This window comes from Miscanthus floridulus, chromosome 8 (assembly GCF_019320115.1).
Source record: "Miscanthus floridulus cultivar M001 chromosome 8, ASM1932011v1, whole genome shotgun sequence".
NCBI classification, from domain to species: Eukaryota; Viridiplantae; Streptophyta; class Magnoliopsida; order Poales; family Poaceae; genus Miscanthus; species Miscanthus floridulus.
This window is the reverse complement of record NC_089587.1, coordinates 66,672,139-66,684,179: the sequence shown is the minus strand read 5'-3', so window position 1 is coordinate 66,684,179 and position 12,041 is coordinate 66,672,139. Positions and strand designations below refer to the sequence as shown.

At 44.8% G+C, this 12,041-nt stretch overlaps 2 protein-coding genes across 2 annotated transcripts; one reads left to right on the top strand and one right to left on the bottom strand.

Moving 5' to 3' along the window:
* The first annotated feature begins 2,557 nt into the window (after nucleotides 1-2,557).
* Nucleotides 2,558-3,621, top strand: LOC136472401 (protein TRACHEARY ELEMENT DIFFERENTIATION-RELATED 7-like). Its single transcript, XM_066470111.1, has one exon. The coding sequence runs from the start codon at nucleotides 2,613-2,615 to the stop codon at nucleotides 3,615-3,617; it is 1,005 nt and encodes a 334-aa protein (XP_066326208.1). The 5' UTR covers nucleotides 2,558-2,612; the 3' UTR covers nucleotides 3,618-3,621.
* Nucleotides 3,622-4,101: 480 nt separating this feature from the next.
* LOC136472400 (chromatin assembly factor 1 subunit FAS2 homolog) lies at nucleotides 4,102-9,221 on the bottom strand. The gene is made up of 13 exons (XM_066470110.1): nucleotides 8,975-9,221; nucleotides 8,738-8,861; nucleotides 8,584-8,610; nucleotides 8,239-8,311; nucleotides 8,034-8,137; nucleotides 7,730-7,944; nucleotides 7,544-7,643; nucleotides 7,323-7,389; nucleotides 6,780-6,868; nucleotides 6,545-6,683; nucleotides 6,349-6,449; nucleotides 4,884-5,045; nucleotides 4,102-4,321 (listed from the first exon to the last, which is right to left on the bottom strand). Exons 1-13 carry the CDS (start codon nucleotides 9,086-9,088, stop codon nucleotides 4,113-4,115), a joined length of 1,524 nt encoding a protein of 507 aa, XP_066326207.1. The 5' UTR covers nucleotides 9,089-9,221; the 3' UTR covers nucleotides 4,102-4,112.
* Between the last annotated feature and the right edge of the window lie 2,820 nt (nucleotides 9,222-12,041).

The following is a 12,041-nucleotide window of genomic DNA, read 5'->3' as shown; positions in this document are numbered from 1 at the left end:
TGCATATATATATATATATATATATATATATATATGGGGGCCTTGTTTAGATCACCTCTAAATTCCAAGTTTTTTCACTCTCTCTATCACATCAATTTTTAGCCACTTGTATGGAGCATTAAATGTAGGTAAAAAAAATAACTAATTGCACAGTTTAGTTGGAAATCACGAGATGAATCTTTTGAGCTTAGTTGGTCCACGATTGGATAATATTTACCAAATAAGACGAAAATACTACTATTCATCAGGTTGAAATTTTTTACAATCTAAACATGGCCTGGATGTGCCTTTTGGTGTCCTGAGATCGACTTTGGGATGTACCAGCAGAGAGAGGAGCCCAGCAGGAGGGCCGGCTCTGAAACTCTGAACAGCACAAGTACTTCCTCCTGTCCACCGAAAGAATACAATTCTAGCATAGTATCATAATTTAGTAAGTTCGATCAATTATAGATAAAAAATATTACTATTTATGATATCAAATAAATATCATTAGATTAATTATGAAATATATTTTAATAATAAATTATTTTGAAGCAGTAAATATGAATAATATTCACTAGAAATTAAGTTAAACATGAACTACTTTTACTGACATACTATCTGTAGTTGCATTCTTTTATGGACAGATAGAGCAGTGGCTAGTCGAATCTCTGGACTGGCAGCGCCGAAGGAAGCTCGGCAGAGATGCTATACACATCTTGTCCTGTTGTGACATAACACAAAGGCATTTTACCTTTCCTATAGTCCTTCAGTGGGGAACTAGAAAGCCACCTTTCTTTCTACATATCAGGGTTTGGACCTTGAATTTGGAAAAAAAAAATAGTAGAGACTGTCTCTATAAATCAACTGTGGGCACTACTAAATTCACAACATGTGTCCATGCACATGCATCTAACTTCTAACGCATGGGACTGTTAATTAAATTTAGAAGGAATAATTGAAAACAATATAACTATCCCATGCATGGGATGCATGAGTATGGACACGTGTCGTGATCCACAAAAGGTGCCCATGGGCCATGGCTGCTTCATGGAGATCATCCCCACTAATTTCTTTCCCCCTGAATTTGGAGACTTGCATTGGCGGTGTTCTTTAAACTCTCATCCATACTTGCATTAACATGGAGACTTGCATTAACAGTGTTTTTCTCTCACAAAAAACCAGCACCAGCCAGCCCAAACCAGCACCAGCACCAACCAGCGAACAAGCTGACTGGCTTTTGCCTAGGGACTACTGGTAACATGGTACTTCCTCTTTTGGAGGCCTCATTAACGGTGGACTTGTCTAGAGCTAGCAAGCTCCATCTCACGGATGCTATCGTACCAGCACTAAAACATCGCCCATGGTGTGCATCGGAAGTGTGTATGTCCATCCCAGACTTTAGTGTTGCTCTTTTTTTTTATAGAGAAAGTGTGTTTCTCTTCAGGTGTTTCTGTCCTTGGGATCTGTTATTAGTCTACTAGATAGATTTCTAGTAGAGCAGACAGTTCTGTAAGGCCGGACAGGGTAGGATATCAGGACACGGGGTGCATTGTCTGTGTGAGGCTTTTGCACCGTGGGCTTCTTTTTTCAATTCTATTGGGCTGGGCAGGGTAGGATATGAGGACGGGCCCATTCCAATTCATCGGCCCAAATTCTAACCGGGCCCCACATTGGTCTCTTGGGCTATAACAATACCCATCATCCATCAGACGTATATTTTTACAATGTCTCCGTTTCGTTTAGAGCGCTCTGTATTTTTCTGTGTATAGTAAAAGAAATTAAATGGACATCTTTTTGCTGGCTGTATATATGATGATGAACCAATGGAATATATATATAGTATATAATTGGTGCGAAATGATCATCGAAGATTTGCAAAGACTTGGCAGCTGCTGCACATATCTTTGCATGATATGATAGCAAGACTAGACGGTGATGGAATGCATCCGTACCTTACAACACACTCAAGCACGGTGCCATTTGCTTACAAGCCATCCCCAGCTAGAATGGCAGCATCTCCCTTGGCACCGCGCGTCTCCATGCGACCGGCCGAAAGCAAGCATGGCCGGCCGTCGCCGTCCTCTTCCTCGAGCCAAGGCCAGGCCACCTGTGTGCTTCACTCAAAAGCATTGCAGAAACTGAAGCACAAGCTGCACAAGAAGCACCATGCATTGCATTTTTTGCATTGCCGAGGCCAAGATTATGCGTGTGTCAGTGTACGTGTGATCCATATGCAACGCCATTCCAAACGAAAAACAGTCTGTTTCATTGAGGATCAAGGAAGGAATTAACTAGCTAGTAGTGCTGTAGACCATGATGTCCAAAAGGAAGATGGAGACTGGCTACTAGGTGTCAGTGTCTCGTTCATATAGACTGGAGGCAGACAGCTACATGGGGGGCTTCTTTGGGTGCTAAGGTACGCATTGTTTAGAAGCGATGCAAACCCAGCCGAAACCGTAGCAGAGGAGCCAAGTCACTTGCAACTCAAACCTTCACGCTCTTCCCTCCAAAAAGCCACTGGACATATAAATACGTGCTACATGATCACCACCACAGCTCACTCGCCTCACCTCACTACAGCAGCACAGTTGCGCCCAGCTCCCAGCTCTCCTCTGATCCAGCTAGCAGCAATGGCGTTCAACCCTAGCCCTCCAGGACTGGGCTTCCCCTACTTCCCTCCAAGCCCTTACTTTCCAAGGCCACCGCCGCAACCACGGCCACAAGCCCCGCCGCCCCCACAACGCTTCCCGCCGCCGATGCGAGCCCCACCACCGCCACAGCGTGCTCCACCGCCGCCTCAGCCTCCACCGCCACGACGTGCTCCACCGCCACCCACCCTACCACCACCACCTCCACGGAGCGTTCCCCCGCCACCGGCTCTGCCACCACCGCCACCACGCCGCGCTCCTCCGCCGCCTACAATGCCGCCGCCTCCACCACGCCGTGCTCCCCCACCTCCCACCCAGCCCCCGCCGCCACCACCGTCACCGCCTATTCGCCCACCGCCGCCACCAACTCCTCGTCCTCAAGCCCCACCGCCGCCTCGCCCGCTCGCGCCGCCCCCGCCACATATCCAGCCTCCGCCAGCGCCAGTGCCACCTCCGCCTAGCCCTCCGCACCACATTGTCATCATCGTGGTGTTCGTCTCACTGGGCGGCCTGCTGCTGCTGGCATGCCTCGCCGCGCTCCTCTGCTGGCACAAGAAGAGGGGGAGGAAGACAGAGACCAAGGCTGAGGTGCTCAACTTCAGCGACCATGTTCATGTCCACAAGGAGACCATGCCGGGCCCCGGGGGTGCCAACGTCGTCAGGCTGTCAGTAGACGAGGACGTCAAGTTCCAAGAGGCGGTCAAGAAGCAGGACGCCATTGGTGAGTCCTCGAGCACCGCAGCAACTGGTAAGACGACGGCGCATCACCACCTCCCTTGGACCTGGCACAAGAAACATGAGGGCGGAGAAGAGAAGACAGAGCTCATCAACGTCACAAAGCACAAGCATGTCGACGAGAAGATCATACTTGGGCCGCATGGGGAAAAGATTGAGGTCCTTTCAGAAGATGAAGATATCAGATTTGAAGAGGCCGGCGAGAACGAAGAAGAGTATGAAAAATCCAAGGCACGCATAAGCAAATCCTAAGATGATGATCATGCCATATATTCAACTGTTCTGCCTACACTGAAGGCCCTTCAACTTGGGGCAATTATCATACCCATACACACATATACATACTACCCTCGCATGCATTTGAGTATTTTGATATGAGTCTATGTTTTTTCATGTGAAAAAAATAAGGGCGTCACAGACCCATCTGATTGGATTCAATGTGTAATTACATGCCAGCATTTGTATATGAGCAGGTTGTGTTTAACAATTTCCTCAGAAATTTCACTGAACCCCACTGTGTGAGATGACGGTTAGTGGCTGCATGTTGCCTCATAACAATGTGTGCTCATACACACAGCCTTTCTGTTCACATTGTCCCCAATTGGGCCAAGAGCAGGAAGACAATCTATGGGACTCGGGCAGAAGGTGAACACGGCAGCACAAACGACTTTCCAGGGTAGCCTAAACATAATATCCAGTACTTGTCATCACTACATAACACATCATAATCCTAACTGCTTCAGCTACTTAGTTGATTGCGATAGGAGTAATTCGCCTCTTAGCAGGCTTACTCGATGCGCTATTCTTTGTCGGTACTGGTGGCGGTGTCACTTCAGACACCACAGGAATGGTTGCCTCCTTGACTTTGTTATCATCGACATCTACTTCCATACTGTCTACTGTTACCGGCTTCTTGTTTTCACAGGCCACATTTCCTTCAGCAAGCTCCCCTGTTCCTGATTTTTCAAGAGTTGATTCTTGTTAGTGCCTTAAAGAAAATGCATAGGATAAAGATTGCAAATAATATGGTCCAACATGGGTATGCATAGCTACTCGATAAGAATGATTTCTTCCGCATGATTGGAGCAAGGGCATCAGAGAGCCATTTGATTGGAAGGACTGTTACTGTACTGTAGATCAAATTTTAAGTGAGCAATTTATGTGAAAAAATTCTGACGAAATTTAAGATTTCTGGCAGTGAGGTTCTTTAGTAGCTGCCATGTTACTTATAACATTTGAATAGACACAACACAAAGACGGTGCTTATTTCATTGATGGTCGTTAACACAGCATATCTGTCCATATTAATGCCCCCATGTGTCAGAAGGAAATAAGCACCTATGTGTCAGAATCCCAATCTTTAGGGTAGATCAGAAGGAGAATATAGGCAGACGGGATTTCTTTAAAGATCACCTATAAAACTAAGATGTGATACTTGCGATAACAATATAAGATCAAACTACTTCAGCTACCTACTTAATTGCAAATGCAGTAATTCATTTCTTATATTAGACTTACTTGTGATGTTCTCGGTTGGCAGCAGTGGTGGTCTAACTCCTACAGCCACAGGGCTGGCTTCCATCTTAAGCTTGCTGGCACTATTATCAACCTTCATGCTATCTAAAGATACAGGCTTCTTGATCTCAGGTGTCAAATTCCCTTTAGCAACTTCCTTTGATCCTAGAGATTTATCCAAAGTTGGGCCATGTTAGAAGAGTGTCTTCCAGAAAATCACATCAGATGGGGGGAAAAAAGGGGCAATACAGTGTAAGGTTAAGGTTTGATATGCTGAACTACCAAACATATGCATCCCATCTAAAAAGATCATCCTACATACCAATAGATCACTTGTGAATCATTTTTATTAGCTTCATTACAGATTGTATAAGGTTTGATACACAGAACTACAAAACATATGCAACGGATCTGAGGGGATGATCTTACATATCAATACATCACTTGCGTATCGTTCTTATTAGCTTCATGGAACCTAGGGATTTATAGACAAAGGAAGCTCTAGTGGTCTCAGACAATTACACAAAGGTGATACATGTAACCTAGCGGTATGTCAGGTAAGTCTGAAAGCAAGAACTGCAGGGTATGACATTCCTCCAAAAAAAAAAAAAAAAACAGGGTATGGGTATGTACCACAAGTCAACGAAAAACTGGAAAAACAAAATACGTCATTTTCCTTTAAGAATAAAACAGGTACAAGTGGTAAGATGGATATGGTTCAGATGGCAAATGATATGGAGCCTTTCGGCAGGAGATGGTTAACAAGGAAAATTCGAAAATCAGTATGTAAAATCTGTTCCAAACAAGTCCAGTAACACGCCCCCCCCCCCCCCCCCCCCCCCCCGTTCCAAATTATAAACTGTTTTTGCTTTTCTAAGTACACAGCTTTTGCTATGCACCTAGATATACGCTATGTCTAGATACATAGCAAAAGCTTGTATCTAGAAAAGCCAAAACGGCTTATAATTTGGAACTGAGGTAGTACCATTCTAGTTGCCCATTGCTAATTTTTATATATTAATTATAGTTGGGCATTGAAGGGCGGGCCTGGTGCAAGCGGTAGAGTCTTACCGCATGTGACCGGAAGGTCCCAGGTTTGAGTCGCGGTCTCCTCGCATTGCACAAGCGAGGGTAAGGCTTGCCACTGACACCCTTCCCCAGACCCCGCACAGAGCAGGAGCTCTCTGCACTGGGTACGCCATTTTTTTAATTACAGTTGGGCATTGTGATTGTCATATGATTCAGTATTGAATCCTAAAACTGCTGAGAAATTCACCATGATGTACACTGACGATGAATGGAATGTTCCAAGCAGGAACACAATTTTCAACATGCAAGTACGCAACAACCCACGAAGAAAATAAATAATGCTACGGAAAGATGAACGGAATGGAGAGATACCAGGGAGGCAACAACCCACGAAGAAAATAAATAATGCTATGGAAAGATGAACGGAATGGAGAGATACCAGGGAGGATGTGAGGCTCTCCCAGTTCCTCATTCTCAAACTCTATTATAGTACAGTAGCCATCCCGTGATGACACTGCCATGTACTTAGCATCAGAAGACCTGACACAAATAGATTGCAAAGATGAATTACTTGCACCAGTAGATATGCAAAGCTCAATTGGAAGACTACAAAGCAAAACTGTATAAGTACCCACCATGCAATATCGGTAATGGCAGCATAGTGTAGACCAGCATGGACTAGAATTGGAGGAACACTTTCTGTATCATAGACATACAGAGAGTTCAAAGTAGCAACAGCAAAAACAACTCTATAAGGAAGCTTGAAGAGACCATCTGCAAAATATAAATGTGATTCAGATTCATTGTAAAAAGAGAAGTAGAACTTTTGAGGACCTCAAAGCAAAGTAAAGTTGCCATAAATTGAGCTACCTGGGTTAGAACCACGTGGTTTGAATAGCACAGGGCAGAAGCGTACTGCTACTATAGCTTTACTGGCCCCAGGGAGTTGTATTGCAGGCCTGCAGTGCCAAATACAGTCAGTAACCTAAAGAGCAATGGAACTACATGTACACTCAGAGTTATATGCTAGAGTATGTGCTTCCGGCCCAAAACATGGAATACATCATGATAACCTTAACTAAAATGCCAAATTTCTGTAGCATCTCATCAGAAATTTAGTACATACACAATAGAAAGTAAGATTCAGCACCCTGTGGCAACTAAGCAATCAAATGCGATTACCTTCTAAAATTTAGGACTTAAAGGTTTCACTTATTACTTACTTTTAGGTGCAGTAAATTAACCTTACATTGAAAAAAGAGATGTAGCAGAAACGATTCTCTGATGGTCCAAGTACCATATTATCTTATTTTAAGTATCAGTTGAAATGTTGAGTTTGACCAGATTGGTCCCCTTGTTTATATGTCAAGAACTGGTAAACACATTGGTTGCTTCAAGTAATAGATGTGCTACCTTGAGAGGTCACGCCTGGACATTATATAAGCAGTATTAACCACTTCGGAATTGTGTTTAGAAAGGCCTGATAAAGATAGAAAAAAGCTATTTAGGGGGGTTATGATGATAGAGAATTTGCTAAAAATAGACTAAATAACATGCAACCAGTGAACACAATTTCAAGCTTAAGAAACGTGAGCTGAGCTATCACTAAACACTAATGCAAAAACAACATATACCTGCTGGCAATACTAGAAAAGATCCATCAGGTGACCATGCCAACCTCCGGAAGAAAGATGGCAGTGTCTCATCATGAAACAAATGAGATTTAATTGGTGGCTGCAAGACAAAGGATTATATTATTGCTCTGTTAAAACTCAGTTTGCAACCAAATGCTGTAGCAATGAGGGAAGAGCAAAACCCACCTTAGATTCATCATGATTCTGATATTCTACCTTCACTAGTGTATGCTGGCAAACAAAGTTCAACCTCTCCGCGTTCTTGGATTTGCCCTGAGGCTTATTTGCATATATTTTACAGGTTCTGTCAGAACTCAGTGAAGCAATATACTGGCCCAAAGGATCCCACGCCACACCCTGAACATAATGCAGATGCCCCTCTAACTTTTGGTGCACCGTGCCTGAGAAAACCATCAGATATCAATCACACAAGATAGTACAGAACTCATGCTGCGGCAAATAACGGATTCCGTACTGTAGCGGGAGTCACCTTTACTAGCTTCCCAAATTATGCAAGTGTTGTCAACTGATGCAGAAACAAGGAATGCACTGTCATGCGACCACTGAAGGTCAAGAACATCCTTGTGATGGAATCTGTGAATGAAACAAATAAGGCTGTTACCATTTAGCAAGCTTCCAAAGAAGCGGGCCGGTTTGCGGAAAAGGAAGTTTCTGTTTCAGTGAGCAGAACTCACAGTAACGTCTTGTGGATTTTCCATGCCTCACCATCATCAGTGGGATGAAATTTCCAGAGGATGATGCCGCCACCTGCATATCACGAAACACGACAATTCATCGCACGTGGACACACGAAACCATCTGATAATTGAGCTATAAATACAGATAGCTTCACATTATGAATTCAGTTGTTCCGGTGCAACGAATAATCAAATATTGGCTAAAATAATTCCATTTTAGGATGGTTGGCAAAAAACTAATTGCATTTTAGGATGGTTGGCAAAACTAATTATGACTTGACATATAATCCTAGATGCCATGACCGTCATAAAAAATAATCCTAGATGCCAAATTGAGCATACCGTCAGCACCGGAGGCGAGATACTCCCCTGCAGGAAACCAAGGTGGGAAAGAGAGTCAGTTACATTACATATGCGCAAAGGCTGGAAGAGACATTACATATCTCTGTTTGTACAGGCTCAAAGGGACAGAACAGAAAATCAGAAATGAGTGTACCTGAAGGGGAGAAGCGGAGGACGTTGACCGCGGAGCTGTGGGCGGTGTTATTGGGGACGAGGGCGTACTTGAAGGTGGCGGTGGGGAGCTTGTCGTCCGAGCCATCCGACGCTACCTCCCAGATCTGCAATCCCGAACCGGTCACGGAACGCCGCCGCCGAAATGGGGAAGGGGGAGAGTCTCGAAGAAGCAAGGCAACGTCGATAGAGGAGAGGAGAGGAGGAGGGGGCAACCAACCTTGATATCGTGGTCGGCGCCGGCGGTGGCAAGGCGGCGGGAGGCGGGGTGGAAGTCGAGGCTGAGCACCGGCTGCTGGTCGTGCCAGTTGATCTGCAGCGTCCCGCCCCGCATCTTGTGGAGTGCTGGATGGGCTCCGCCGATCGGGCGTTCCTCCTCGACGGATTCCTCCTCCGCTAGTCCGCTGCCTTCGCTTCCAATCTCTCACTCTCTCTAGGGTTTGGATTTTGGGGGAAAGGGAAAGCCAGCGGCGGGAAAACGGAGGGGGATTGCGCGCGCACCTCTCACTCCGTCGCCGCGCTCTTCTAGCACTGCCAGCGAGGTCTGGGCCGAATTTTGAGTAGGCTCAATTGCGGCCCAGTTTCTGCATGTGCGTGGGTTGGGCGGGCAGTGGAGTGGATTTCGTCAAGATTGGACGCGATTCGTAGGCTGGCCCAATACTGTTAAACACGGATCGATAAGTTCTGCAAGTACCTAGGCAAAATTAACCAAAGGATAATGCCGGACGGACCGCTCTGCGCGCCCCGCCTGCGACGCTGGGTTCGCGCGCCCACGCGCCTTACTGGCCCGCGCGCCGTTGCTCGCTCCGCCCATGCCCTCGTCCACTTCGCCCTTCACGAAAGGAAAGGCAGAGGAGGTCTGCGCCTGCGCCCCTATCCACATCGTGCCGTCGGTAGAAAGGAAACACCTGTGCCATGGTAGTTTTCCACTAGGTAGACATGTTGCAGGTCTATATTTCAGTTGTTTCAGACGTATATTTTAAGTGTTTGTATATATTACTATGGCTATATAAGCATGTTTCAAGCGTATGTTTCAGACTTACTTATGTTGTAAGTGTTTTATCTGGACGTTGCAAAAGTAGATCTGTATGTTGCAAAAGTAGATCTGTATGTTGCATATGTTGCTATGGTTATACACGCATATTTCAATAGCATGCTTCAAGTGTTTCATCTGTTTTCATACTATTGTTTTATCTGGATGTTGCATATGCTTCAAATGATTATGTTGCAAGTGTATGTTACAAATGTTTCATCTGTTTCAGACGTATGCTGCAGTTGTTTTATCTAAGTGTTGCAAAAGTAGATGTGGATGTAAGTGTGGAGGAAGCCTAACCCTAAGTGGTTCAACTGTTGTGGCGAAAATCGAGGCCGCAGACATGAGAGCGGCAGGGACGGGATGCCGCGGGGGATCGGCTAGGATGTGGAGCGGGATGGGCGCGGGCGTGGTGCATGAGGCGGGATGGGACGTAGGCCTCCGTGTTGCGTGCGTCGAGAGCAGGCGCGGGAAGCTCCATCCGGACGGACGCTGCATCCGGAGTGGGGATGGGGGTGGCGCGGGGCATGCATTGGGCACGGGTCTGGGCATGCGTTGGGCGTGGGCATGGGGGCAGCGTCCGGACGGACGCCGCGGACGTCCGGGCGCTAGTCGCTTCGTTAACCGAATTGAAAAACTGAACCGAAAGAATTGAAGCTGAAGACAAAAAAATAGAATGGAAAATTTTGGTTCCAGATAGCAAGGAACATGAAAAACAGAAGAAAGTCTCTTGAATAACTGAATTAACCAAAAGAAAGTTGCTTGAGAAAAGGGTGTATAGCGAGCTGAAATCGAGTCAACAATTTAGAAGGATTTTCCTCTTTCACTACTTTTTGGTTACTTGGTTTACCACTCATGAAATTGCTAGTCCGGAGCTCAGCTCCCTAATATAACTGGTTATTCCAGAACGACCCGGAATCTCTTTAAGGGCTTGTGTGGATGAGATTGGAGTGGATTCAACCAAACAAAATCTAAGATTAAGTTCATTGTTTGGCATTATATGAACTTTCTTTTCTTTTTCAGTTTTATTAGCAAGCCGGAGCTTGTCATTCAACATCGGCATTCTAGATTTAGATCAACAAGAAAGACACCTAAATTCAAGCTGAGCATATCATAATAAGGTAATTCGGACGCGTGATTACAATTAAATTTCTTGTTCCATCAAGGGAGAAAAATCATTGTGGTTTCTTCTTTTTAATTTGAGGTGATGAAACAGATTAAAGTGGCACTAGATATTGTCTATAAGATCACATTTTTGCTAGATATATATACTAGTGCTGCACTTTCCGGGCCAGTACACAAGTGGACTGCTAGAGGATGGATGGATATATACATCCTGGTAGCTAGACATCGATCATCAAGTAGATAATGGGCTTCACTGGCGTCATTTCATCACTATAATAGTATAATTTATCCTGTTTGAAAAAGACGAAAAAGGAATTGTCGTCAAATAAAACTGATGCATGCACACTAACCACGCTTAACCAGCCAGGTAATGGGTGCACACACGAGTAATAGCTTCACCAAGTAGGAAGTATACCGGCACTATAATCTACTCCTACATCGTCTGAAAAAAATAATATATGAATCATATATTATTATTGTCGACAAACACAAAAAAATATGATGTAGTTGCACACTAATCAGCAGATAATGGGCGCACCATCTACTGCGATAAGATACTAAGATAGATAGATGCTGTAAAAAAGAGCAAAAAAGGGCAAGAAAAGGTGCTGAGCCAACACGCAAATATATGTGCACTCACTCACTACACACATGTATATTCTCCCTAGCTGTCTGCATGCGTATATAGACCACCTGAAAAAGATAGCGCTATGGGTCTAATTAAATTTACATGTGCTATCTTCAGGTGAAAAATAAAGTGCAGGAAGCAAATGGTGTCACGTATCATGTAGATTTATCAAACAAAAAAAAAATAAAGGAGAACAAACCAAGTGAGGCCTTGTTTGGATGTAATTGGATTCACATCAATCCACATGTCCAAGTGAAACCTTTAAATGTAATCGGATTCACGTCAATCCATATATGTTAGGGTGGATGGAGTGGAACTTGAACTAAATTCCACTCTAGTACACCCCAACACATGTGGATTGAGGTGAATCCGACAACATCTAAATAAGGCCTTGACTAAAACAGTTGAGCCGATGCCGTGCTTAGGTCGGTCTCAGGCCGGTTTTTTCGGTTTTACCAAATGCTTGAACAGGTTAGGCATGATATAACTATTTGCTAGCTA